General features: G+C 52.3%; 2 protein-coding genes across 6 annotated transcripts in view; one reads left to right on the top strand and one right to left on the bottom strand.

The window, feature by feature from the left end:
- The window catches only part of COPA (coatomer protein complex subunit alpha), a 44,405-nt gene extending 42,841 nt beyond the window's left edge, over positions 1-1,564 (bottom strand). The window contains exon 1 of one of the 2 annotated variants that reach the window (XM_027528585.1): positions 1,104-1,564. In XM_027528585.1, coding sequence (XP_027384386.1) covers positions 1,104-1,143 — 40 coding nt within the window. In that variant the 5' untranslated portion in view covers positions 1,144-1,564. The remainder of the gene's footprint in view (positions 1-1,103) is intronic. The other variant, XM_027528576.1, reaches the window with a different exon arrangement.
- NCSTN (nicastrin) lies at positions 1,325-26,612 on the top strand. 4 transcript variants are annotated; one of them, XM_027528617.1, is made up of 17 exons: positions 1,325-1,446; positions 2,890-2,994; positions 5,333-5,456; positions 5,881-6,002; positions 6,413-6,558; positions 7,323-7,473; positions 7,940-8,049; positions 8,286-8,438; positions 9,094-9,198; positions 9,379-9,456; positions 10,301-10,473; positions 12,237-12,339; positions 12,448-12,543; positions 13,025-13,112; positions 13,384-13,538; positions 13,783-13,995; positions 26,522-26,612. In XM_027528617.1, the coding sequence occupies exons 1-17, from the start codon at positions 1,362-1,364 to the stop codon at positions 26,564-26,566; spliced, it is 2,052 nt and encodes a 683-aa protein (XP_027384418.1). In that variant the 5' UTR covers positions 1,325-1,361; the 3' UTR covers positions 26,567-26,612. The 4 variants fall into 4 exon arrangements, with proteins under 4 accessions (XP_027384418.1, XP_027384399.1, XP_027384407.1 ...); XM_027528598.1 differs by lacking the exon at positions 26,522-26,612 and adding an exon at positions 16,119-16,352; XM_027528606.1 differs by lacking the exon at positions 26,522-26,612 and adding an exon at positions 14,581-15,403.

Genomic DNA, 26,612 nt, shown 5'->3' with positions numbered 1-26,612 from the left:
ATATTGAGTGCAGCACTTTCACTGTATCATCTTTCAGGATTTGAAATAGCTCCACTGGAATTCCATCACCTCCACTAGCTTTGTTCATAGTGATGCTCTCTAAGGCCCACTTGACTTCACATTCCAGGATGTCTGGCTCTAGGTCAGTGATCACACCATCGTGATTATCTGGGTCGTGAAGATCTTTTTTGTACAGTTCTTCTGTGTATTCTTGCCACCTCTTCTTAATATCTTCTGCTTCTGTTAGGTCCATACCATTTCTGTCCTTTATCGAGCCCATCTTTGCATGAAATGTTCCCTTGGTATCTCTATTTTCTTGAAGAGATCTCTAGTCTTTCCCATTCTGTTGTTTTCCTCTATTTCTTTGCAATGATCGCTGAGGAAGGCTTTCTTATCTCTCCTTGTTATTCTTTGGAACTCTGCATTCAGATGCTTGTATCTTTCCTTTTCTCCTTTGCTTTTCACTCCTCTTCACAGCTATTTGTTAAGGCCTCCTCAGACAGCCATTTTGCTCTTTTGCATTTGTTTTCCATGGGGATGGTCTTGATCCCTGTCTCCTGTACAATGTCACAAACCTCCGTCCATAGTTCATCAGGCACTCTGTCTATCAGATCTAGTCCCTTAAATCTATTTCTCACTTCCATTGTATAATCATAAGGGATTTGATTTAGGTCATACCTGAATGGTCTAGTGGTTTTCCCTACTTTCTCCAATTTTAGTCTGAATTTGGCAAGAAGGAGTTCATGATCTGAGCCACAGTCAGCTCCCGGTCCTGTTTTTCCTGACTGTATAGAGCTGTGAGATGAGAATAAAAGTAGCAGTACAGGACCCGGGAGAGGGGAGGAGAAAGAAACAGGGGGCGAGCCAAACGAACCTCCTGCGGTGCGTTAACACTGCAGTTAAACCAAATCCCAAGGGCACACTAAAGGCGACCGGACTGCAGGTGAATCGCCCGCCAGGCCTAATAGCCTCCCTCTGTCTCAGGTTCCTCTAGGTTCGTACGGTGGGCCCAATTCAGCCCGTTAAATCTTCCCTCTCTCTTCCGCAGTGACAGGGCTGCCCCGACATCCAACCTCCGCGCTCCCTCTTTTAATCTCCATTACCTTTAACCCGCGCACTCTTGGTCTCAAATTTGGTTAGCATCCTTCAGGTTCCGAGCTGTTAATCCGAGTCCTGACACTCCCTGCCGCCCTATGGTTGCCTCCACGTCAGCGTCCCTCCGCATCGACTCCCGGAAGTTCCACGGATACGAACTTCCGGCCCCAGGAGCTCCGGGCCATAGAGACGGAGCCAGGGTTGGCCTAGAGAGGCCACTGCCGGAGAAGGTGGGAATTGAGGCTTCCGCTCAGCTGAGAGGCAAGATGGCCACCGCTGGGGGCGGCTGTGTGGCCGACCCGGGAAGTAGGAGTCTTCTTCGCCTTCTGTCTTTCTGCGTCCTACTGGCAGGTGAGGCCTCCCCTGCCCGTGAGCTCCAGTCTGTAAGGAGAACCCTCCGGATCTGCTCAGCCGCGAGGGCTGCCGTCTCCCATCTGGTCCCCGCAGCCCCTCCGTCCCCCCACCCTGTAAATCCTCTCTTTTTCGTTCCTACGACAAAAGTTCCCCCTTTGCCTGGACCTGAGGGTCCCTTCTCCCCCGCGGCAGGTCAAGTCTCCCGATTTCCTCTTCCAGGCCTCTTCTTGAACTTCCAGCTCAACTCTCTCCCACTTTGTCCGGATACATCGTTTCCCCCACGGCCCAGCCACCCCACTCAAAATCAGAAAGGACAAGTGTTAAGAGTTCAGCTTTCTTTCCAATGCGTTTAGACTTTTAAGATGAAAGCGCCTGGTTCTGTGGGTGCATTGCGGCGCTAAGGAAGGTAGATGCCTTATTTCTTTCTCGTTTTATTCCATCGTAAACCCGCGTCCCTGTGCTTCACCTCCGTTTGTCCCATTAATAAAGTGAGACTAAGGTAAGATATTAGTTCTCTTAACTGTTTATGCAGTGAAATAATGACTCAACGAACTTTAGGCATTTATAATGTGCACAGGTGTTTGCCTACACGCATTTACTTTCTGGTATATGAGGGCCTAAAATGCAAACATGCCTGTTTATAGACATGATGATACCTTCCCCCAAATTGAGATTGTTTGTTTAAAGATCTCCAAAGGAGAAACTGGGCTTCCCTGGTGGCTCAGTGGTGATGAATCCGCCTGTTAATGCAGGAGACGCTGATTAGATCCCTGGGTCGGTAAAGATCCCTGGGGAAGGAAATGGCAACCCATTCCAGTATTCTTGCCTAGGAAATCCCATGGACAGAGGATCCTGGGGGACTACAGTCCATGGGGTCACAAAAGAGTGGCACTAGACTTAGTGACTAAACAACAACAACAAAGGGAAAACTAGCTGCCCCACACTGTGGGCACACACAAATTACTTACTAATATTAAATTAACTGACAGGGTATATGGCATAAGTTTTCTCCCAGTTCTGTTCAGATTTCCTGGGAAAATGTCTCAGGGAGACTTTTGTTGTTGTTGTAATCTATATTCTTAGACTGGCACCAGTTTATTAACTAATTAGTGATGTATATACAGAGTAGAAAAATGGAAGTGTGGTTGAGTATGCAACCAGAAGCAGGTACATCTAATGCTAAATGCCTTTGCTTTGATGAATCAAGTGTTTTCTCTTTAAGCTTCAGTGTCAGTCGCTTTATGATTTGTAGCAACCCTCTGTGGTACATAGCTGAGTGCATTTATTTATTCCAGTAATGTTCCTAGGAGGTGAGAAGGGTAGACATCAGTCCCATTTTGGGAAGTATGATATACCCAAAACTGTTCAACCTAGTTGTGGTATGACAGGCTAGCACCAATGTCTTCCAATTTCTTCTTACATTTTTTATCTTCTGATCAGGTTTGTGTGAAGGAAACTCAGTGGAGAGGAAGATCTACATCCCCTTAAATAAAACAGCTCCTTGTGTCCGTCTGCTTAATGCTACTCATCAGATTGGCTGCCAGTGTAAGTTGAGATTGGGAACTGTGTTCGTGGCTGTTGACATTTCAGTCTGTGCCCTGGGTGTAATGATTCAAGTCTTGTAGGTAACCTCAACACAAACTAGGCGATGAGGGTAGTAGGTGGTAGAGAACCATTGGTCAAACCAGGCGAGGTAATTAATAAGAACAAACATTGAGGAAATACTACATACTAAACTTCTTATGTGTGCATATCATTTAACCATCACAACAACCTCATGAAGTAGCCCCTGTTATTACCCCGCATCTTACCAATATGAAACAGAGACTTAGAGAAGTGAGTAACTTCCAAGATTGTCCTGCTGGTCAGTGATGAAGCTTGGATTTGGTGGTCTAAGTTCTAATCTAGGACTCTTAACCACCCAGTAAGTTAGGTAGAAAGCCATACTCTTTCTTAGGAGAAGAAGCCTCATACTCTATGAAGTCCAGTCATCATCTGCACTCTGAATGCTCTTTTTGGAACCAAAATAAGCTTCTTTAAGGCAGTGAACCCTTTGAAGAAGAAGACATTGAGAAAGCCAAATAGTTGCAAGAGGAAATAATAAAGCATTTAAATTTGTCTTTGTGTTTTGTAAATGTGTCCCATGTCAACGTGATATGGTTATAAAACTATGAGGGAAAAAAGTTGTAATCAAAAGGCCGAATTCTCCAGTTCCTTGCTACTTAACCTGTTGTCTTCAGATTTTGTTTGTTGGATAGTAGCTTTGGTAGAATGTAGTTTTTTACAGGGAAGCAGGAAACTCAGAGTCAGATCTTGGCTTCTTCATCAAATTGGTTCCCTCTGAATCTGTTCATTCTCGTAAAAATGGTTAGAATATAAGTGCACAAAGCTGAAAGTCAGAGCACCTTTAATAGATGTTTATTGGTGATGCTAAGTGCCGTCTCAGCAGTACTTTGTAATTGTCTGAAACCTCATTTGGTTGTAAAAAAAACTAGACACTGGAAGTGAAGGACTTGCTCAAGGTGGCAATTACTGTTTTTCTACCCACCCATCCCCTGGCTATATCCTGTGTTAATTATCCATGTCCTTGTTACAGCAAGTACTGGGAGTGCGTTAACTGGTTCCAAACAGCTCCAGTTAAAATTTTTGTTGGACCTTGTTCTTAAATTAGGCTTGTGAGGAGAAGGGAGCCAGGTCCAGTGTGGACTGAGATCAGACTGTACTGATGGTCTTGCTGGAACTCCACTTTAGTGCAAAAAGCGAGGCTCCCATCCTCCTGAAGCTGAGCTCTACAATATCTCCTCTGGGACTGAGTCGTTCTGCTACATGTCCTTAGAGCAGCCCTGTGGGAAGCAAAGCAGTAGCCTGTAGAGATAAAGCCTGGAGCCAATATGGAGAGGCAAGAGGGGAGGGGCTGGTCTCTGGCCACTTCCTCATTAGGATCTTGTTTCCTTTTCAGCCTACTTATTTCTAAATCTTACTTCATATCTGTCCATCCTGAGCAAGCTACACCCTCTTAAATTTGGAGTAAAAGACCTAGATTTGATTTTCTGTTTCTAATGCTCTGTTTCAATTGGACCCTTTTAAAGGTGCTCAAAAGGGGTAATCTATAGCTTTCTTTCCTTTCCTTTTCTTTAACTCTTTCCGTATAAAATGAGATACTTCCAAGTTATCCATAAAGCATCCTGGGGTAATATATGTGTCTGCTCCTGGCCTGGGGTGAACAGCCAAGCTCTTTGGAGATGTTTGGTCCCCAGAAATGAGAGGACTTTTAATATCAGCACATCTAATCTCTTTGAGGACCATCATTTGGGAAGTTCTGTTCTACAGATCTCCTTGAACCTCTTGATTTAACCTTACCCAAAACTGACCAAAAGCAAGTGAAGTCTTACCCAAATAGGGCAAAGGAATGGAGATCCATGGAGGCTATGAGGGCACGGAAATCTGCACAAAGGAAGATTTAGTGCTGGAACGCCAAGCTTGATGTCTAGAGCCTGTCATTTTCTGGAGAAAACACATATTTAAAAACTTTGGTGTCTACTGCTACAGAATCTCATATATAAGCCTTAGTGAGGTTGAGGGAAGAGGACAAGAAAATGAAGATCACAGAGCCTTTCTGACATTTAACAAGCAAGGCCTGTAGTAAGACTTCTGAGCTCTTTTGTCCTCCATTCTTTCCTAGTAATCTTCCGATGGAACCAGGGCAGTTCTGCCCTTCAGTTTCACTCTAGAGTTGGCTGCATTAACCCAACGTCTTGTGACATTTTGGAAGTGGGGCGGGGCGGGGTGGGGGTGGGGGTGGTGAATAATCTGCAGAATCAGTAAGGCAAAGTCAGAATTTTTAGCTGTGGATGCTTTAATTTGACTCATTCTATCCTGGCAGCTTCCATTAGTGGGGACACAGGGGTTATCCATGTAGTAGAGAAGGAAGAGGACCTGCAGTGGGTGTTGACTGATGGCCCTAACCCCCCTTACGTGGTTCTGCTAGAGGGCACACTCTTTACCAGGTAAGAACTCGGTGTTCCTGCTGGGGAAATGCATCCAGAGAAGGGGAGAGTCAGGGAACAGTCTTCCAGCTTGTGAGTGTAAACTGCCCTCAGCTTCCCTGGTCCCGCCAGGCAGGGGGTGGGTTGGTGCTCAGAGCAAAAGATGAGCCATCAAAAGGAGTCTCGGTGACCTTGTAAGTAGAACTCTAGGTGTGTAAGGACCCCAGGAAGGAAAGGGATGTACAGAGAGGGGTAGATGAGATGAAGCCTTGAGCTCAGATTAGGTCATAGTTTTCGTTCAGAAACTAAAAGACCGAAAAGACAAGAAATGAGTCAGCAGTGGTGATTCCCCTAATTCTGCATTTGTTTCTACCCTAGAGGGCAGGATGTCAGGCTGCCTGATAATCTCCCTCCCTTCGTTCATGGCATTGTTGCCCCATTCCAGGGATGTGATGGAGAAGCTGAAGGGGAGATCCGGCCGAATTGCTGGTCTTGCAGTGTCTTTAGCCAAGCCCAGTCCTGCCTCAGGCTTCTCTCCCAGTGTGCAGTGTCCCAATGATGGGTTTGGTAAGAGCCCCAGTGGGTCAGGGCAGACTGCTGTCACCCAGAGCTCATCGTTGCTTCGTTCTCTGGGGGTTGGAGGTTGTGAAGGAGTATGTGTTTGTGTGTATGGTGAGCAACTGCCAAACAGGATTTCTTTGTCTTTGCCACTCATCTCTTCTGTCTCCTGCTCCCCTATCCTGTTTACCTTCCATTCTCCCTTTCTGTCACATGTTCAGATCCCCAACTGGCTATCCTAGGGGTCCCTGATACAGTGTCTGTTTTACTGTAGGTGATGAGAAGTTGATGCTTGCTTCTTTTTGAGTCACTCCCTCTGGAACTCTTAGTCCCAAACCTGTGATATCCTAGCCATCCTCCCTTACCTGGTTTCTAAGTGCTTGGTGTCCCAACATCCTATCCCCTGTCCTCCCTTTCAGGTGTTTACTCCAACTCTTATGGGTCACAGTTTGCTCACTGCAGAGCCTTTCAGTGGAACAAGGTGGGTGACGGCTTGGCTTATGAAGACTTCAGTTTCCCCATCTTTCTTCTTGAAGATGAAAATGAAACTAATGTCATTAAGCAGGTAATGACTCTGCCAGCTCTTAGCACTTCTTACTTAGAATTATTTGTCAGGCTCTCCTCCTGTTTGGAGGGAGCCTCATTGTACTAGTCTACCCTCTGAAAGGCCGTTGCTCCAAGAAGAGCCAAGAGGTTTATTTTTTTCATATTCCCCTCTCCTATTTCTCTTCTGCCTTAAAGTATAACATTAAAGGCTTTTAGACTAGAACAAAACATAAAGAATGTTCAATATGAGATAAGCTGTAGAGCCATGACTAAGAACACGGTATGGTAAGAGCATTGGACTAGGAATTGAGAGATTCAGTTTAGTAATTTCTGAAGTTCTTTTTAGCTCTAGTGTTCTCTAATTCTAAGCTAATATTCTCTAATTTTTATACACAGAGCAGTTAAGAGGTTTGTGCAAAAGTTTAATGGTGAGTTGATGTCCAGGCTGTCTTGAATTTGCTTTTTTCATCTCCCAGTTTGGTGCTGTTTACAGCAAATCACATTAGAAACAGTGACCAAAGCTCCATATTGAACCAGGCCATTTGGTATAGGGTAATTTCATCAGCCCCAGCTAAGTCGTTGAGTCTGTGACCCTTGGCACCTCTTGGTGACTTGTTCTTTTTGACCTTATAGCCCCTGTGGTTGTACCAGACAGGGTACAGTCCTGTAGCTCAGGGACAGATGTGGGAGCGGCTGAAGGATGGAGCCGGGCCCTCCTCCTTTTGTTGGGTGTGGGAGGGACGCTACAGCTCCAGCCTCACCAGGGTCCTCCTCCCCATGTAGTGCTACCGAGATCACAACCTGAGTCCGAACGGCTCAGCGCCGGCCTTCCCGCTGTGCGCCATGCAGCTCTTCTCACACATGCACGCTGTCGTCAGCACCGTCACCTGCATGCGGCGCAGCCTCATCCAGAGTTCATTCAGCATCAGCCCAGGTGGGGCACGTCAGGGCGAGCTGGCTGCCCGGGGTGGGCTGAAGGGGCTGCCAGCGAGCGTGGCTGAGACCACTGTAGGGGCAGGGTGGACCCAGAAGGGGGCGCTGGTCAGAGCAGGGAACATCAGGTGGGCAGAAGGGGCGGCCAGAGAACATGGCTGAGACCACTGTAGGGGCAGGGTGGGCCCAGCAGGGGGCTCTGGGCAGAGCAGGGAGCATTGGAGAGGCGGCCAGCGAGCGTGGCTGAGACCGCTGTAGGGGCAGGGTGGGCCCAGCAGGGGGCGCTGGGCAGAGCAGGAAGCATAGGGCGGAAGAAGCGGGACCGGTTCCACACAAATCGAGGTAGGTTGTCTCCAGCGGCAGAGAAAGCAACGTGGAAGAACGGAGCCGGAGAAGTGACTCGCAGAGTTCGTGGGCCCTGGTCAGAGGCCGCCTCCGTAGCCGCCTTCTCCCTGTGTCCTGTTCAGAAATCGTCTGCGACCCCCTGTCCGACTACAACGTGTGGAGCCTGCTGAAGCCTATAAACACATCTGGAACACTGGAGCCCGACGACAGGGTGGTGGTGGCTGCCACTCGAGTGAGTGTTGGCCCGATCAGGGTGGGCAGGACTGCCACAGAGAGGACAGGCTTGTCAGGCCTCTAGGTTGCTACTGTGGGGAGCCTCAGACAGAGCAGGATCTGGACTGTGGGTGTCTAGCCATTGCCCCAGGATATGGATGTTTTCTTGGCCAGAGCAGGGGAAGGGGGGACTAGGATCTGGCCCGAGTTTCCAATTTCAAAGTGCACCCCCTCTGCCTTGTCTGCTGCATCCAGCTGGACAGCCGTTCTTTTTTCTGGAACGTGGCCCCAGGGGCTGAAAGCGCCGTGGCCTCCTTCATCACGCAGCTGGCCGCAGCTGAAGCCCTGCAGAAGGCACCTGATGCGGCCACCCTGCCCCGCAACGTCATGTTTGTCTTCTTCCAAGGGGTGAGGGCTCTTTCGCTGGGGTGGGATGGCGGGAAGAAGCAGGTGGTAAAGGTGGGAGGGGCTGTGGTGTGGGGAAGATCTCAGCGCTTGGCCCAGTTGCTATTCAGCTTCTGAAAAGTCTACGTGTCTCCCCTTCAGGCTCCCTCATCACAGGAAGCATTTTCACCCTGACCCAGAATTGCTAAACTGCCGACTACCTCACTCCCCCACTGGTGCAGTCTATTTATTTTATTCTGTGCACCCTTCCCCTGCCTCCTTCACCCAGGAGCCCTGAGGCTCCTGCTTCTCCCTACCGCCACCACAGCCTGGCCACGGAGTAGGGGAACCAGCAACTGTAGCTGAGTGGGTGGAGGTGAGGGGAGAAGCAAGAAGCAGGCACATAACAGCTGGTGTCTGCCTTGGGCCTATGCACTGTTGCTCTCCCCATGTCTGGGCTCAGGAAGTCCTGTGACACACACATGTGAGGCCTCGCCGCAGCTGGGAGGCGGGGTCGGGAGGAGGGCAGGGTCGAGTGACTCGGCTAGCCAGCAGTTGAGATAACGCAGACAGTAGTAGCCTTTGTGCCTAGGGCTCTGAGGATCTGGCCCTGGGTCACTGAGGCTGCCCTCATGCTTTGGGATCTCTGTTCCTTTTCCCACTCGTCTGTGCCCCTCAGGAAACTTTTGACTACATTGGCAGCTCGAGAATGGTCTACGACATGGAGAATGGCAAGTTTCCTGTGCAGCTAGAAAACATTGACTCATTTGTGGAGCTGGGACAGGTGTGGCATGTCTCCTCCCCCCTCTTCCTTGCCTCCTCAAAGCTTTCCCTCAGCTATTCCCTCATCCTCACTGAAGGTACTGCCGCCTCTTCCCTTGACCTCTGCTCCCACTCCTTTCTTCCTGGTATGGGCCAGAAGAGGAGACTAATTATAAACGTTGCTCCTTCATCTTACCTCCAGGTGGCCTTAAGAAACTCACTAGAGCTTTGGATGCACACCGACCCCATGTCTCAGAAAAATGAAACTGTACTAAACCAGGTAACCTGAGCATCTCTCCCCCTCACTTCCTGTTTCAGCAGCTCAAAATATGGGCTTGCCCTGGCCTTATCCCCACCGGCCTCCAGGGCGTGTGAGACAGGACCTTAGGTTGGGTGTTGACTAAAAGGGTGAACTCTCCACCTGTTCCAGTTCCCTGGGAAAACCATAAGCTCAGCTCTTGTCACTGTTCCCTGGGATGGGTAGTTCTCTGATCATCTGGTACCTAGCGAGCTATCACTGCCCACTTAAGACAGGGTGTGAGTGTCTCCTTTCTTCCCTGCTACCCCAGGGACCCGGCTGTCCTGCTTACCCTGCCCCATTCCTGGCTGTGTCAGACTCCCTACCCAAACTGTTTTCCACTTCCCTCACTCCTTGTTCAAGACCCTCCCTCCCTCAAAGTACAGCTATAGCTCTGTTTTATCCCTGAGGTCCTCTTCCTGCCAGCCCAGCTTCACTATCACCCCTTCCTCTTACAGCCTAGACTGGACTACTGGTATGGCACGCAGCACTGTTTTGTATTATTTTTTGCTCCTCCAGTTCTGCACAGTAAATAATTAGTAAGACATCGGCTAAGACAATGTCCTGAGGACAGTTGGGTTTACCTATAAATATGGAAAAGAAAAAAAAAAAACAACCACAGATCTCTTCCTTCTTTGTGTGGTGATTTAAGCAGGATAGTAGACACTGCAGGAAAATCCAGAGAGGCTTGATCCCAAAAGGCTTGCAGGATTTAGATCCAGGCGGATTTAGGGCTGCTTTGAAAGTTGGGGAGCATTTCAGGACTGAGGGACCTCCTGCTTCCTCCCCTCGCAGCCTCCGTCAGCTCATGCCCCTCCTCTCCCAGGTGGAGGTGCTCCTGAGCACCCTGGAGCAGAGTGGCGCTGGTGTCCCCACCGTCGTCCTCAGGAGGCTGAATCAGTCCCAGCCTCTGCCACCGTCTTCTCTGCAGCGATTTCTTCGAGCGCGAAACGTCTCTGGCGTTGTTCTTGCTGACCACTCTGATTCCTTCCATAACCTGTAAGCATTGCCCAGCCCGCCTCCTTGTCATTCCTGAAGAGGGTCTGTTCTGCAGTCTGAGGCCCGCAGAGGGACAGTGTCCCTTTGTCAAGAGGAGCCTCTGCCCGCCCCTGTCCCCATGCCATCCTCTCCAGAACCGCAGGTCAATCTGTATTCTTTGTTCAGTGTCCTGTTCTCATCTCACACGACCCTCTTGTTGGATGAGATGTTCATTTTAGAAAATAGTCCTCAGCTGAGTCCCTTTGTAGCTCGGTACTCCTCACCCGTGGTTCCACCTCTCCATGCTTTCCGGGGGCCCGAGTTCCCCAGGGCTGCCAGCAGAGGGCATCGTTACAAATGCACAGTACAGTGGTGATGGGGAGCCCGTGGCCGGAGGACATGGAGCTGTCCCTGCCCGGGGCTGGCCCACCGGGGACACAGACGGTACTCACCCTGAAATGTCACATGTTCTTACTGTGTGGCAACTGCGTGTGGTTCAGTGTGGGTGTGAAAATGTTCCTGCAGCTGAGGGGGCTCCAGAGATACGGGGCAAGGCCATGCTAGTCACTTTTCTGCCAGTCCTGACACCCCTAAACTGCCCCTAACTCGATGCCTAGGGCAATGGGATTTTATTCAGGCTGGATTGCTAGGCCCCCAGCCTCCCTTCAACAGGCCAAGTGAGTTTCTTTTTTTTTTAACTTACTTTTTTTTTTTTGGTGGTACTGGGTCTCTGTTGCTCTGCAGGCTTTTCTCTAGCTGTAGCGAGTGGGGACCGCTCTAGTTGCAGTGCATGGGCTTTTCATTGTGTTGTGGAGCACGGGCTCGAGGGCTCGAGGGCTTCAGTAGCTGTGGTGTGTGGTCTCAGTAGCTGGGGCTCCTGGGCTCTAGAGCACAGGCTCAGTAGTTGTGGTGCAGGGGCTTAGTTGGTGATGGTATGTGGTATCTTCCTGGACCAGGGATCAAGTCCATGTCTCCTGCATTGGCAGGCAGATTCTTGACCACTGAGCCACCAGGGAAACCCCCAAGTGAGTTTCTGAGTCAAAATGCATAAGCTCTGATTCTCCAGCCTGTGCTCAGTAGCACCTTCTCATTTATTTGGGGTGGTGAAAGTTCCAGTACGTAAGATCAGCTCTCTTCTCCAAACCTATCTTCTGTACTGCTGTGTGGTGAGAGGTGATCCATCATTTGAACACACGTTGGACTTGACCATGTGATTGACTTGATTCCTTGTAGAGCAGGCTATTCAGTGATGGTAGAGGCTGGGAGCTATCTCCTCCTACCTTCTCTTCTGAGATCTGCCTCCTTGGGGCTCCAATGAGTACTGAGGTGGTTTGACCTTGTGTAGTGTTACATGTCTGTGGACAAGCCTGCTCGACACCCTCTGCTCCCAGCCACCTTCACTATGAATGTGCGTTGAAACGATCATACGACTGCTCTGATAATGCGTGCTCTCAGCCACCCTTCTGTATCTCTGACCCAAATGACACAGAAGTGTTGCTGATGTTTTAGGACCTCCCAGGAAGGCGCAGATTCTGCATTTTGGTCTCATTTGCCTCTTCTGTCTTGTCGGTCACACAAGTCTTTGTATTCAAGCACTCCCACCTGCGCTCATACTTCCCCATCCTCTGTTCCTTCTTCAATGTGGGACCCTGATTTTCTCTCTTCCCTCATCCTTGGATGAGGAAAAATGAGACCCCCAAGTTCCTACAGGAGGGACAGTGGAGGGAGGAAAGGGCTGGGCCCTGGCTGAGTGCAGCCAACGCTCATTCTGGCTTTCATGGCAGCTATTACCAAAGCATTTACGACACTGCTGAGAACATTAATGTGACCTACCCTGCAGGGCAGAGCCCTGAAGAGGACCTGAACTTTGTGACAGACACTGCCAAGGTAGCGCCCGGGCTGGGGGGAGCACGGGGACCACAGTGCACGAGGCTTACATGTTCGTGTTGGGGGTCAGGGGATCTGGGCCACTCAGCCCCTCTTCTCCTCCCGCAGGCTCTGGCAGGTGTGGCCACGGTGCTGGCACGCGCCCTATACCGGCTCGCAGGAGGAGCCAGCTTCAATGACACCATACAGGCTGATCCCCACACGGTAGGAGCAAGTGGGCCCCTGTTCCTTTCTGTCTGTCTTCCCTGGTGGCTCAGACGGTAAGGCGTCTGCCTGCAATGGAGGACCTCTGGGTTGGGAAGATCCCCTGGAGAAGGAAATGGCACCCCACTCCAGTACTCTTGCCTGGAAAATTCCACAGATGGAGAAGCCTGGTGGGCTACAGTCCATGGGGTCGCAAAGACCTGGACACGACTGAGTGACTTCCCTGGCACACAGTGGGCTACCGCATCCTTTATCCTGGTCCCCTCCTGGTCTCCCGCACCTTGGCATCTAGCAGGCTTGGACGTGCGGGTGAGGACCGCTGATGCCCTGGGCGTTCCCCCAGCGGGCCTCATCTGTCTTCTCACCAGCCACCATTTTCCCTACCCCAGTGTCTGGCCAATCTGGTTCCTACCCCATGACGGAAATCTCTACTAATAAAACTTTGCTTGGGCTCCAAGTCTCCCCCATATCCCCATCCTAGGTTACCCGCCTGCTCTATGGGTTCCTGGTTAGAGCCAACAACTCATGGTTCCAGTCTATCCTCAGGCCGGACCTCAGGTCCTACCTGGGTGAGTACCTGGCGTGGGGTGGAGTCCTTAACCAAGGGAAGGGATACAGAAAAAGTCATCATTTTGACTTAATCTTTACTTCTTTCTTTTTCCTATTTTCTTGCCCCCCGTTTTCCTCTCCTCCTCCTGAAATTTGTTGGATTCTCTTCTCTTGACTTTCTCTTCTCTGGCTGCTGCCAATCTTGGGCTCTCTCTGGCCCTGCCCATCTGCGCCTCACCACCGCCCCCCGCCACCCACTGAATCCCCCCTTTCCTTGTGGTCTCCGCCCAGGTGATGGGCCTCTTCAGCATTACATCGCCGTCTCCAGCCCCACCAATGCCACTTATGTTGTACAGTATGCCTTGGCCAACTTGACCGGCAAGGTGATTGACCTTACCCGAGAGCAGTGCCAGGACCCGAGTCAAGTCCCCACTGAAAACAAGGATGTGAGTGGTAGTGGACATAAGAGGTGACCCCAGGGCCCCCTGTACCCGCCTTCCACTGGGAAGGCTGCTGGATCTCCTAGGCTTGGACCCAAGGGATTGGGGTGGAGAGGTGGAGGGATGCAGCCCGTTGAACTCGAGTACTGAAGAGGCAGCAGCCTGGGTCAAAACGGACTAACCAAACGGTGAAGGGAGTGGGTGAGAGAGGTCTGCGTCAGCCCCTTGCTGTGGCCTGTGTCCTGTGCAGCTGTACGAGTACACCTGGGTTCAGGGCCCATTGAACGCCAATGAGACGGACCGGCTCCCCCGGTGTGTGCGTTCCACGGCACGCCTGGCCAGGGCCTTGTCCCCTGCCTTTGAACTGAAGCAGTGGGGCTCTACCGAATACTCGACGTGGACCGAGAGCCGCTGGAAAGACATCCGCGCCCGGATATTTCTGATAGCCAGCAAAGAGCTGGAGGTGAGATGGGGAGGGTGGGTGGCAGAGGTCTCTTTGACCTCTCTCTATTGCCTCTTGTCTCTTACCCCTGCTAGCTCCCATTTGCCCCCAAAACCTGCTGCACGTCTGTCCCTGGTCAGCCAGCATGCACCGTTAGGAAGCTTGTCCCCACGGACAGTTTGCGTATGTGTTCGTCCTGGCCGTGTGCACCCGTGGAGACCCAAGGGGACAGTATGAGCCCTTCCCCAGCTCCACTGCTGCCCGGCATACCCACCTACCGGAGCTAGAACGTTGCTCTAATGCCTACTGAGCACCGGTCACAATCACGTTATTGGCCACCAGAGAATCAAGGTCATGGCCCTGCCTTCAGGATGCTTAAAATCTAAGTAAAAAATGAAAAGCAAGGACAGAGGTATTTTACTCCTCTTTCCAAATGGGGAGGCTGAGTCCCCAGACTGGGGAGATGTTGCCTGTCATGGTTCAGTACTTGGTGATTAGAGCCAGCTCCAGGATTCTAGTGCCCTGCCTCCCCGCCCCGAGCAGTTACCACAGCTGCCTGGAGTTCTGAGAACACCTTTCTCCTCCCCTGCCCACGCCCTCCTGCAGTTTATCACCCTGATAGTGGGCTTCGGCATCCTTGTCTTCTCTCTCATCGTCACCTACTGCATCAATGCCAAAGCCGATGTCCTTTTCATCACTCCCCGGGAACCAGGATCTGTGTCTTACTGAAGAGGACCCCAGCTTTTCCCTCCAGCTCTGCAGTTCGCTTCCTAGATCATCTGTCCCACTGGGACATAAACCACTAGTTTGTCATGGAACCTCTCTGGGCCTGGCTCAGACTTGACGTTGACATAAAGCGGAACTGCCCAAAAGAGACCGTGAGAGATAATCGAGTCACCCACCGCCCGCATCTCCCTTTTCCTGTCTGCTCTTCCCTGTTCCTTCTTCCTTGCCCCTGCCTGATCCTGGGATGATGAATAGAAGCCTCCTGCTCCTGTCTGACTCCTGCCCCATGGTGGTTCAGAGCTGCCTGCCCTAACTTCCCCTTCTTCAGCGTCTGTTTTCTCTCTCCTTCCTGCTTGTACCTCCCCATGCTCCCTGCTCCCCCCTCTCCCTTCCTGACCAGGAAGGACATGAAGGGTTGAATGCCAGGAACAAATGACAAGGAAGCCCTCAGGAGGATAGGGCCATCTGTGGGCTGAGCCTTCTGTCTCCCTCCAGCTGTCCCGTCTCCAGGCCCTTAGATGGCACATCAGGGGGTTGTGCTGCTGGGTGGGTATCCCACCTCCAGCCCACAGTACTCATTTGTAATTTTTATTATGCTGTAATATCTATTTTTGTTTCCTTTTTTTTCTTTGTGTGTGTGTATGTGTGTGTGTATGTAAATATATAAATAGCGAGTTTCATTAAAACAGACTGCCCCACACAACCCGTACCATTACCTATTTTTTTCCCCAGCCCCTTTGTTCTGTGACCCTAGATTAGAGACGTAGAATTGCAACCTCCCGTGCTTTCTTCTCAGTCCCCAGAGGGCCCCAGGAGTATGACTGTCAAAAACCACAGACACTCTAGCAGAAGAGTTCCCTTCTGACCCCTGGTTTTCCTCTCGTGAGAGTGATGTGAACAGTTTCTTGCGACTCTGCGTTTGACAGACATTTCTTTCCCTATCTGATACCCAAGCTGGGGCACAGAGAGGAAGGGAGTACAGCAGGCAGCCCTGACCCTTGAGTAACTCACGTCTGGGGTGAAGGGAGAAACACTCACAGCTAGGTGCAGTAAATGGAGAAATCGCAGCCTCTCCACAGTGCTCTGGCAGCACATGGAGGGGTTCAGGGCAGTGTGATGGCATTTAGAAAGCTGCAGAGAGGAGGCCCTTGGGCAGCGATTTAGAGCTCACCAGGTGTGGAAGCACAGAGCCAGGAAGAGGCATGGGTCACGTTTGAGAACTGTAGGTTGTTCAGTGTGCCTGAGCCATAGAAACAGGCAGTGAGGCTGGGGCAGGTCACAAAGACGCTTGGGTGGCATGCTAAGCAGTCTGGGCTCCGTCAGTGGGCATGTTGTAGACCAAAATGAGTAGTCTTACAGGCTTCTAGAAAGGATCTCTGTGTGCTAGGGAGGAACTCGAATTCCCTGGGTCCTCACAGGCAGAATTCGGGAGTATGGCAGAGCTGCTGGATGTTGCTGGGAAGGGGCTGAATCAGCTGAGCGTGGAAGCGAACCTGCAGGAGTGGCGCCTGAAGCCAGCCTTCTCCCCTCACTGTTGGCCAAGAGCCTGTCTCCAACGTGCGTGAAGACAGCAGAGATGGAAACGAACTGGCCATTTTCAGAGTCCTAAGCACTCCTCGTAGTTTCCTGATAGAACTATTTACCTTTGCAAATCCTGCTGAGAGGAGGTGATTTTTCTCGAGGTTTCTCTCCCAAGTTCCCTCAGGGGGCTGTTTGGGGTTTGGGGCCGTGGGGGAAATAAACCCCGCCGCTTTCCCTCCACCACACCCCTCCCGGTTTGAGCTGGAGAAGCTGCTCCATGCTGGCGGGAGCTGAGCACAGCTGCCACCATCGCCTGGGCCCACTCCACGCCTCCCTCGGCCAACAGGTCTCCCAGCGGACAGAGCACTAAGCTCCCTCATCCTGCTGGCAGTTTCGGGAAGTGGGGAAGTGGCTGCGAACCAGTGAGGGGGCTGAACAGGGAAGCAGAGGGTTGGGAAGAATCAAGGGACGGGGTGGGCAGGAGAGAAGGATACAGGATGTCAGTCCCTGCCACCTGGGGAGGAATCTGCAGCGAAGCTTGTCTTTTGCTTTCCACACTATGCCTACCCCACACTCCCTCCTCTCCCTGAAACTTACAAAACCAAAGAACATGGGTTTGTGGGCTCCATGGAAGGGGCATAGACCCTCACTGGGGTCCCTTCTCTGAGACCACAGTCTGACTCCTCCCCTGGCTCCTTCTGTGTCCTGGAAACCACACAGGACTGACCAGCAGCATCGTAAGGCCACAGACTTAACTCCTTAGCCTCCCTCTTCTCTCGGTCCAAGGCCCCGCTCAGTCCTGTGCCTTCTAAAATTTGTCATCCCCTCCCTGCACCTTGCCTCCTTCCCTTCTCTCCTTGCATCCTACCCACTGCCAGTTCACACTGCGCCTCCTCCACTCAACCCTTGTGCACAGTTGAGTAACTGACTACCCTACTCCGGGACCCAGTCTGTCCTGTCTCCACTCTGAGACGCCTGGTCCCTGGAGACTAGACCGAAGGCTTTGCTGTTCCCTGGTTTCTCTTCCCAGCTTCTCCGAGTAGAGGGTTTACTCTCCTGTTTCCCACATCCGGGTCACTGCTCCCAGAGGCGCACCCTGGGAGGACGTATTCCCATCCAGAGTCTAGTGTTCTGCACCAACATCCCACCTTGTTCAAAAGGACTTTGTTTCTTCCAGGGACCATATACTAAGACCTTAGGAATTGTGTTTATGGTCTAACTCATTTGATAGATGGGGAAACGGCAGCTCAGAGGAGTGACGTGGCTTGCTGAAGGCTCCACAGCATATTAGAGCTGTGTGAGACATTTCTTATATCTGCACTGGCAGCTACAGCGGTAATAAACATTTATTGAGCCTGACAATGGGCAAGGCACTCTGTCCCAGCATCATAAAAGAGTGTGAGATACGGCAACTTCCCATAGAGACTTGGGATCCAGAGTCTTGATGGCAGCATGGGATAAATAACCAGGCCAGGCAGTATTTGCTCCGTGCAAAATCAGTGCTATAAACAGGTTCTACCTGAGTTCAGAGGATGGAGGGTTTGCTCTGGGCAGGCTTGTAGGGAGGAGTTTCAAATACCTCCAGTGCTGTGTGTGACTTTGGAAAGGGCACTCCCCTCTCTGGGCCCCAGTGTTTTCATCTGTGTGCAGTCAGACCAGGCTGTCATCTGAGGCCCTGCCCTGCTCTGGCCACCTCTCTTCCCTTTTCCCTTTCATCTTAAACCCCTCAGGGCAGGGGATGGCTTGAAGGGTTGGCTGATTCACGAGCTTTCTAAGGTGGTTACAAAGTTCTCCCATGGGAGAGGGAGGCCTGGGTAGGAGTGGGGGGCTGATCGCCCTCTAACACAGGGACAGATGACTGTGGGTAGTGGTGTGGGGTGGTAGAAAAGCCATCCTGAAACTCAGCCTCCCCAACTCAAAACAAGCTTGGTGGGGCTTGCTGAAGTGACCTTTGGGAAGCAGAGAGCCTTGGAAGGTCAGGGTCAGGTGGGATCTGATTTCTTCCGGAGCCCCACACTCAGAAGGTAGAGGGGCTTGCACTTAGCTGTGGTGAAGGGGGCAGCTGGAGCCCCTGTCCCCATCCGGAGAGGCCATGGAGGCAGAAGGGGAGGGGGCACCTCAGGAGGCCTGAGGAGATGATGCAACTGTGAGTAAATGTTACCAGCGCTGGCTCTGGCCGGCTGGCTGCTCAGGGGCTGCGGGCCGGGACCCCAGAGTCCCCTCTTTCTTCCCCCATCAGCTGAGGAGGAGTTAGAGAAACTGGAGGGAAAGAAGGAACAACAGAGCCAAAAGGATATCTGGGAAAAGAAAGAAGGGAAGGGCAAGTGGCAGTAGGCAGTCCTCGTTGGGCTGAAGGAGGGAAGGAGCCGGGGAGCCTGCGAGGGAGCTGAGCCTGAGGGGAGAGAGGCCGGGCGGGCAGGCGTGGCCAGGGGGAGTGGGCGCAGAGCTGGTGGTGACAGATGGGTGGACACAAAGAGGAGGGCTTGGGGGAGACAGATGGATGGGGGAGGGGGTAGGAGAGGCTGCGGGGGGCGGGGGGTGGGCAGTGGTCGGAGGAAGCCCTAATGAGATTGAGGATGGGCTTGGAGCTGGGGAGAGGTGAGCAGAGAGGAGGGAAGACAAAGGCGACAAGGCCTAGGGGGTCGGGGGTGAGAGAGGGCGCAGGGGCTTCCAGCGGGCTGGCGGCAGAGAAAGGGACAGATTGCTGTCCGCCAGGGTGGTAGAGACCCGCTGTCACCTCGGGGCACAGGGGTGGAGACAGGGAGACAGAGGGAGAGCTCCTGGAAGCAGCCAAGGGAGGGAAGGAAGGAAGGAAGGAGATCCAAGACAGCCGCTGCTTCCCAGGCACACAGCGGCTCCTGCCCGAGGCTCCTGTGACCCCGAGCACAGCTGATAACAGCCCCGCCCCCCAGCCACTCCTGGGGAAGGGTCCGGCGGTGTGGCACAGCGAGGGTTAACGCCGTCTGCTCTCCCTGCCAGTCGCTTGCCTGGTTGGGTCCCCAGGGCTCCCCACATATGTCACCCCCTCTCCTGCCAAACCCACGGCTTCCAGCTTCTCCAGGCCCTACCCCCACCCTCAAGGAGCAGGCCCCTGCCCCTGTGTCTTCCCTACCTCACCCCCACTTCCTCCCTCACCACCTACCTCACAGGCCTGTACTGCAGTGATGAAAAGAGATGGTGAGGAACAATCTGAAAAAAGTGAATGCCTTATAAAATGCAAAACAGCAATGAAGGCAGAGAGCCACATTGACCCTCCCACCCCCATCCCCATCCTCCTGCCCCCCACACAGCAAAGGCCCTTAAACAACTCCCAGGGTTCTCCTCCCCCTCAGGGCCTGGGGCTGCTGGCAACCCAGGCTGACCTCCAAGCTCCCCCCAGCCTCCCTCAGTCATCATGCCTCGTATACATGTGCAGAGAAGCTTCTTGCCACCTTTGAGTCACAGTGCACGCCCTAAGGGCTTAGGGGGCCTAACACTTCCCCATGCGCAGTGGCACAAAAGCCCTGTGAGGGAGGTGACAGTGTCACCCTTTCACAGATGACAGCGTAGGTTCAGTCAAGGTTAATGATGTGCCCAAGATCACCAGGACTCGGACCCGGTCTGCCGGCCCCAAGCTCAGTGGAATTAGTAGCTCTGCCCACCACGGCTTGTTTTTAGCTCCTCATCACCGCGCGGTGGTTCAGCCGGTAGAGAATCTGCCCGCAACACAGGAGACCCGGCTTGGATCCCTGGGCCGGGAAGATCCCCTGGAGGAGGGCACGGCGACCCATTCCGGTACTCTTGCCTGGAGAATCCCACGGGCAGAGGAGCCTGGAGGGCTACAGTCCACAGGGTCGTAAGAGTCGGATGTGAATTAGCAAATAAACCACAATGACCATCTCATGCGCATGCGTGCATGCTAAGTCACTTAAGTCCTGTCCAACTCTGCGACCCTGTGGACTGTAGCCCGCCAGGCTCCTCTGCCCGTGGGATTCTCCAGGCAAGAGTACCAGAGTGGGTCACCGTGCCCTCCTCCAGGAGATCTTCCTGACCCAGGGATTAACGAACCTGTGTCTCTTGTGTCTCCTGCATTGGCAGGTGGGTTCTTTACCACTAATGCCACCTGGGAAGCCCTTTATCACATGCTTATGTTCTTCTTAGCTGCTCTCCCAAGGAACAGAAACTGATCTGTGAGTGAAGACTGGGGCTGGAGGCTCCAAAGTGCAGGATCCTGGAAGGACAGCAGAGGAGGCAGAGGTGGTCCTGGAGCACTCTCTTGCCCGTTTGTGCCCTCAGCCCTCAACTCACGCTGGGCACAGCCTGGGCGGGTGCTCCAGGGATGGAGGTTGCAGAGCCACTGTATCTGAGCCAAACTGCCTACAAGGCAGGAGGCTGGGAGCAGGATTTGGTTTCTGTCTCCCATCTCCACCCTACCACGGTTCCTTTCTGCCTCTTGGGTCCTTCCAGGCTCTGCTGTTCTCGCCGTCTCACCCTTGAAGCCAGGCCTGACCGTGTCAGTAACGTCCTCACTTTCACTCCGTTTGTCCTGTCTCCCCGCCTTGTCTCCCTGTCTCCACTCATTTTTTTCTTTCCTCACAACCCTCTGCGCTCTGCCTCCCTCGTGTCTGTGTATCTCCATGCTGTCTCAGAGGCCCTCAAGACTTTCCCAGCATCAGTTTCTGTCCATCCCTGAATATCTGTTTATTCTCCACATCCGCAGTTCACCCAGCTCTGTGTCTCCCTAACCGTCTCCTCTTTTCATGTCTCTCCCCACATCTCTGTCCCCCTATATCTTGCATCCCCGAGTCTTTCACAAAGCCTTGGCAGCCTGGCAGCTCTGCTTCCATCTTCTCTCTTTGGTCTCTGTCCCCCCTACCCCTCCATCTCCCCATCAGGAGTCTTCCCACTCCTCTGCATCTTTCCCGTGTCTGTGCCCTGACGACGCTGCTTTCTCATCCTTTCTCTGTCTCAGTGTCTCCCCATGTCTCCCGCTTCCTTTCCTCTGTCTCCTCTCCATTTCCCACTCGTTCTATATCTTTCCTCTCCTCCATGACACTCTCTTCTGAATCTCTTAGTCGCCCAATTTCCTTGGATGGGGTGGAGGGCAGGAGGGTGGGGGAGGTAGGATTGTTGTTGCTGGGGGCTCATTAGGTAGAGATTGGTTTTTAATCAGCGCCATGGCAATGATGATGCAAGAGCTGAGATGCCACCTGATCCCCTGCCCCCCAGCCCCCCTCCTCAAACCTCCTTTCCCCTCCAGCTCAGCCCATCTGCTGGCGCCTGGGCACCTGTCTGGGCCTGCCCAGGTGGGATTTGGCACCTCCCAGACCTGGGAGTGGGGGTGGTGGTGGGGGAGCTTGGGAAAGAATTACAGGACTCCCCTTTGGGAATGCCTTACCCTGGAGAAAGCCCAGAAGAGGTTGATCAGCAACAGGGAAATGGCAGGTGCTTCCAGAAGCCTGAAGGTAGGCTGTGCACCTACTAAGGTCCAGGCCTATGACATGCATTATCTTACTTAATCTCCCTGGCAACCTAAGCGGCAGCTATAGTTAACCCCATTTTACAGAAAAGAAGGGTTGAGGCTCAAGAGGGTTTCCCAGGTGGTGCTAGTGGTAAAGAATCCACTTGCCAATGCAGGGGATGCCAGAGATGTGGGTTCAATCCTTGGGTCGGGAAGATCCCCTGTAGAAGGAAATCACAACCCACTCCAGCATTCTCACCTGGAAAATTCTGTGGACAGAGGAGCCTGGCTGGCTACAGTCCAGAGTGTCGCTAAGAATTGGACATGACTAAGGCTCAAGAGGTTGTTACTTGTCCAAAGTCACACAGCCGACAGAGCTTTCTTCACTGTAGCATACAGTCTCTGGGAGTCTTCACAGCCACGGTTCATTGCTGGATCTTCACAAAGGTTCAGTGAAGACGCTCAACAGCTGATTGGGGAAGAGAACTTTAGGTACTGAAGCATAGCCTACTGCCTCTCTGTGGTGCTTCCCTTGCTCCCTTGCTCCTGCCACCCTGCATCACACACACACCCCCTCAGATACGCACACACATGCACACCCAGACTGGAGGCAGCTGAGCTATTGATGTGAACTCAATCAATGCCCATTTGCATATTGTTTTATAGCTGGTGTTCTGCGTGGCTCATCTGATACCCCAGCATGCTTGCCGCCTGCCTAGGTGCCTGCCCTCCTCCGCCAGTGTCCTTCCCACCCCGGTTCCTCCTCTCTCGGCACTCCTGTGCTCTGCTCCTTTTAGCCTCACCTCTTTCCTCCTGAGAGTCCCCAATTCCCAGTGGGTCCGATGGGGCCAGCCAGCCTAGAAAAACTCTTCATAGGATCTGCATCAGGCATCTGACCCCACTCCTCCTCTGGTGATGGGATAGGTGGGAGGCTGGGGGCTGCGATAAGAGGGTGCAGTGAGTCCCAGGGGGTGACGAGGGCAGGGGCCTGAACAGTAGTCCCAGGTAGGCTGGCAAGGGGGCTGGTGGGAGCCAGCCTTACGAAGAATGAGAGCTTGGTGAGGGTAAGGACTCTAGGGTCCTCTTCCATGCTTTAGTGCTGTCCACTTGCTCTTTTCTAGACTTCCCTGTTAGTACCTTGGGGAGTCTTTTTCCCAGGGAAAAGGAGACGGGAAGGGGCTATCATAGTCCAGCTGGGACTCAGAATGGGACCATGGTTTAACCTGGCTTGCCAGGGGCCTCTGTCCCTGCCGCCTCTGGTGTGAGAGACTGAGGGGGTTCATCTGTGATCCTGCCCTGGCTCTCGCCCCAGCCCCACCCCTTCCCCAGCTCTCCATTTCTTGCTTATGAAATATGCATGGAGAACAGATGTCCCTGCTCCCCCACTCCCCGCCCCCCTCAGGGCCAGCCCCCGCCCCCAGCTCCCAGGGGGGTTCCCAGATCTCTCTGCCAATGGCTGCCTGGCCTGACTGTTTAATATTGATGAGAAAGGGGGGCTGGGCCAGCCAATGGAGAGCTGGGGGTGTGTGTGTGTATCTCCATATATATACATAGGGCTGGGCCAGCTCAGGTGTGTGTCTGTGAGTGTGTGTGTGCATGTGAGTGTGGGTGGCCCCAGTACCTGGCTAAGCTTACCACCTGGGCCCTCTATCCCCAACATGTGTACCCCTCTCATCTGCCCCGGAGCCTGTACAGCCATGCCACGCTGCCCTGGAGAGGTCTAGAAAGCTGGTCAGTAACTTTGCAGACGGATGAGCTCTGAGCAGCCAGAGGAGACTGGGGCTGTCAGCGCTGGCCCCCTGTCCTGCCAGTTTGGATCCCCTCACAGGGTCCTCCTAGGTAAAGGGGGAACCATGGGCTGGGAAGGCTGGGCGTGTCCCTCCCACTCTCTGGCTCAAGTCCCCTCCCAGAGCCTCCCTCTAGTTCTGTCTCGTGCTGTGTCTCTCTGCATCCCTGGACCTCCCTCTTACCCACTTCTCCCCTTGGACTCTTTGTGCCTATCATTCTCAGTGGGGCTGGGGATGGCAGAAGCGGGGCAGGAAGTCCTTCCCCGGATGCTTGGAATTGCAGATCTTCGGAGCCTGGAACTTTGAGAGCAGAAGTGGATTTTGGGGCGAGGACTGACTTGATGGGTAAATAGACGCTGCTGTGCAGATTGGAGTTGGGGAGGACAGTGGGGCAGGTGGAAATGGGACTGGGGTCAGATTGGAAGCAGATGGAGTGGGCTGGGGGAAGGAAGGGTAAAGTGATCAGGGATGAAGGAATGTGGGGGCCAGGGAGAGGGGGAACCGGGCTGTGACTGGTGTGGAGAACCCGGCACTGAACTCCTGGAGCATGGAGTGGGGAGTTGCAGCATTAACACATACTGGGAGGTGCTGACTTCAGGGCCTCCTACGCTGTCGCCTAAATTTCAGCACTCACCTTCTTCTGTTTTGTGTTATGGTTGTGTGTGTACATGCATCAGATGGTGATGATCTCACACCCGTCAACCCTCAGAGCTTACTGTTAGTGAGCTACTAGGTTGAGCCTCTTTTCTGCATGGTGGGGCGGGGCAAGGCTGGCGAGTCCTGACCCCTGTGAAGGTCTGCTTCAGGCAGGAGAACTCAGGCTGGAGAGGAAGGGGAGACGGTGATGGCGAAGGAGCCTCTGTGCTTCTGTTTCTGGAAGTTAAGTCCGCAGGGCCCACAATGAGCGATCTGCTGTTTCAGCCTGACATTCCCCCAGAGCGAAGCCCTTTCCTCAGCCTTTCCTGGGCCATGTTCCAGCTGCCTCTCCCTGACCTCCTCTGCTCTCAGAGACAAATAAACCTTAGCCAAGCCCCAAACACAGGTCCCTAAAAGCTATCCATATCCTCCTCTGCAGACCATCTCTGAACTGCCCTTGAGCTGGGAGAGGATGTGGAATGGAGAGCTGATTACATTCCCATTCCCCAGTCTTCCTTGCACAGTTGCCAAAAGGGCCAGGGAACAGCAAGGTCGAGAGTGTTGATGACAGAGCTGGAGGAAGGGGCTGTCTTGGGCAGGGGGACTGTTGCCAAAGGAGCTACGCCCCCCTGATTCTAGTGGTCAGGGTGGTAGGATCTGATGTCTGCTATGGTCCTGTTGTGTGGGGTTTGGGGGCTGGGAAGGACTGAGCTGGGTAGCAGTGCTGAGCTCCATATGCCCCAGTCCACTCTACAAAGGGCAATCTGCGTGCTTATCACCCTCACCCCTGCACACACACGTCCGGAAGCAGCCAGGGTGGAGAGGGGCCCTGGGAGGGAGGGGCTGGCAGGGCCAAGGCTTGCAACGTTCCCCTCACAACTGGGAGAGGTTTAGAGCCATAGCCCATCTCTCTTGGAGCTGTGGCTCCTCCAGTCTTGCTTAGTCCTCTGTCCTTTTAATTATTAAACATTTTTTTATTGTGATAAAAACACATAACATAAAATTAGAAATTTTAAGTGTATGCTTCAGTAATGTTAAGTATATTCATGTTGTTGTGAAACAGAGCTCGGGAACTTTTTCATCTTGTAAACCTGAAACTCTGTAACTTTTTAGTGATACCTCCCATACTCCTGGCCTCAGACTCTGAAGCATCATTCTACTTTCTGTGAACTACTTAGCTGCATCACAGAAGTGGAATCATAGGATATTTGTAATTTTGCAACTGATTTATTTCACTTAGCATAATGTCCTCAAGGTTCTTCCATCTTGTAGCACTGGTGATAGGATTTTCTTCCCTTTTAAGGCTGAATAATATTCCATTGTGAGTATATGCCACGTTTTTTAATCCGTGCATCTTTTGATGGGCGTTTGGGTTGTGTCCCTATTTTGGTTATTGTGAATAATGCTACAGTGAGCATGGGGGTGCAGACATCTCTTCAAGATCCTGATTTCGATTCTCTTGGACATATACACAGAAGTGGGATTGTGAGATCATGTGGTACTTCTATTTTTAATTTTTAAAGGAAACTGCATACTCTTTCCATAAAACAGTTGCACTATTTTACAATCCCACCAATAGGGCAAAGTGTTCCAATGTCTCCCTATCCCTGGTGTGTGTGTGTGTGTGTGTGTGTGTGTGTGTGTGTGTGTGTGTGTGACAATAATCATCCTAACAAGTGTGAGGTTACATCTCATTGTGATTTTGATTTGCGTTTCTCCGATGATTAGTGACGTTGATCATCTTTTCTTACGTTTGCTGACCATTTGTATATCATCTTTGGAAAAATGTCTTTTAAGTCCTTTGCCCATTTCTTGGTCAAGTTTTTTTTTTTTTATTGAACTGTGGGAGTTCTTCATAATACTCTGGATATAAATCCTTTATCATCCATATTATTTGCAAACATTCTCTCCCTTTATTTGCAAATATTCTTGCCCTTTCAGTCTGCTGATTGTGTCCTTTGATACCCAGGCGACTTTAAGTTTGATGTAGTCCCATTTGTCTATTTCTGCTTTTGTTACTTGTTCTTTTGGTGTCATACGTGAGAAATCATTGCCAAGTCCAACGTCATGAAGTTTTCCCCCTGCGTTTGCTTCTAGGAGCTACAGCGTTAGGTCCTACATGTAGGTCTTTAATCCCCTTGTTTAGTTTTATCCTGCCCTGTATTCTTCTCACCGGTTCTCCTCCTTTTCAGTTGCTGACTTTCTGGGTCTCCTCCTTTCTTTCCAGCTTTCCTCTTACTTCTTTACCCTGGGGCCACCTGCTCCTCTATCTTGTGCCCCCCACCCCCAATCCTCCCCTTGTTCTGCTGTCCTTTCCCCAAGCTTACAGTACCTTCCCCCTCCCAGCCCATCTTAAACCTTCCTCCTGGCTCCACATCTCTGAGCTGTCCCCTCCTTCCTGCCTCTGACCTTATTCATTTCCCCTTCTTTCTTCCAGACTCCCGACCAGAACCCTGACCATGGAACCCTGAAGTGGCTCTGACTTCCTGAGCTCAGTGGCAGACCTCCCCACCCCAGGCCCTTCCTGC

This window comes from Bos indicus x Bos taurus, chromosome 3, assembly GCF_003369695.1.
Source record: "Bos indicus x Bos taurus breed Angus x Brahman F1 hybrid chromosome 3, Bos_hybrid_MaternalHap_v2.0, whole genome shotgun sequence".
Taxonomy (NCBI): domain Eukaryota; kingdom Metazoa; phylum Chordata; class Mammalia; order Artiodactyla; family Bovidae; genus Bos; species Bos indicus x Bos taurus.
This window is presented reverse-complemented; position numbering and strand designations above follow the sequence as displayed.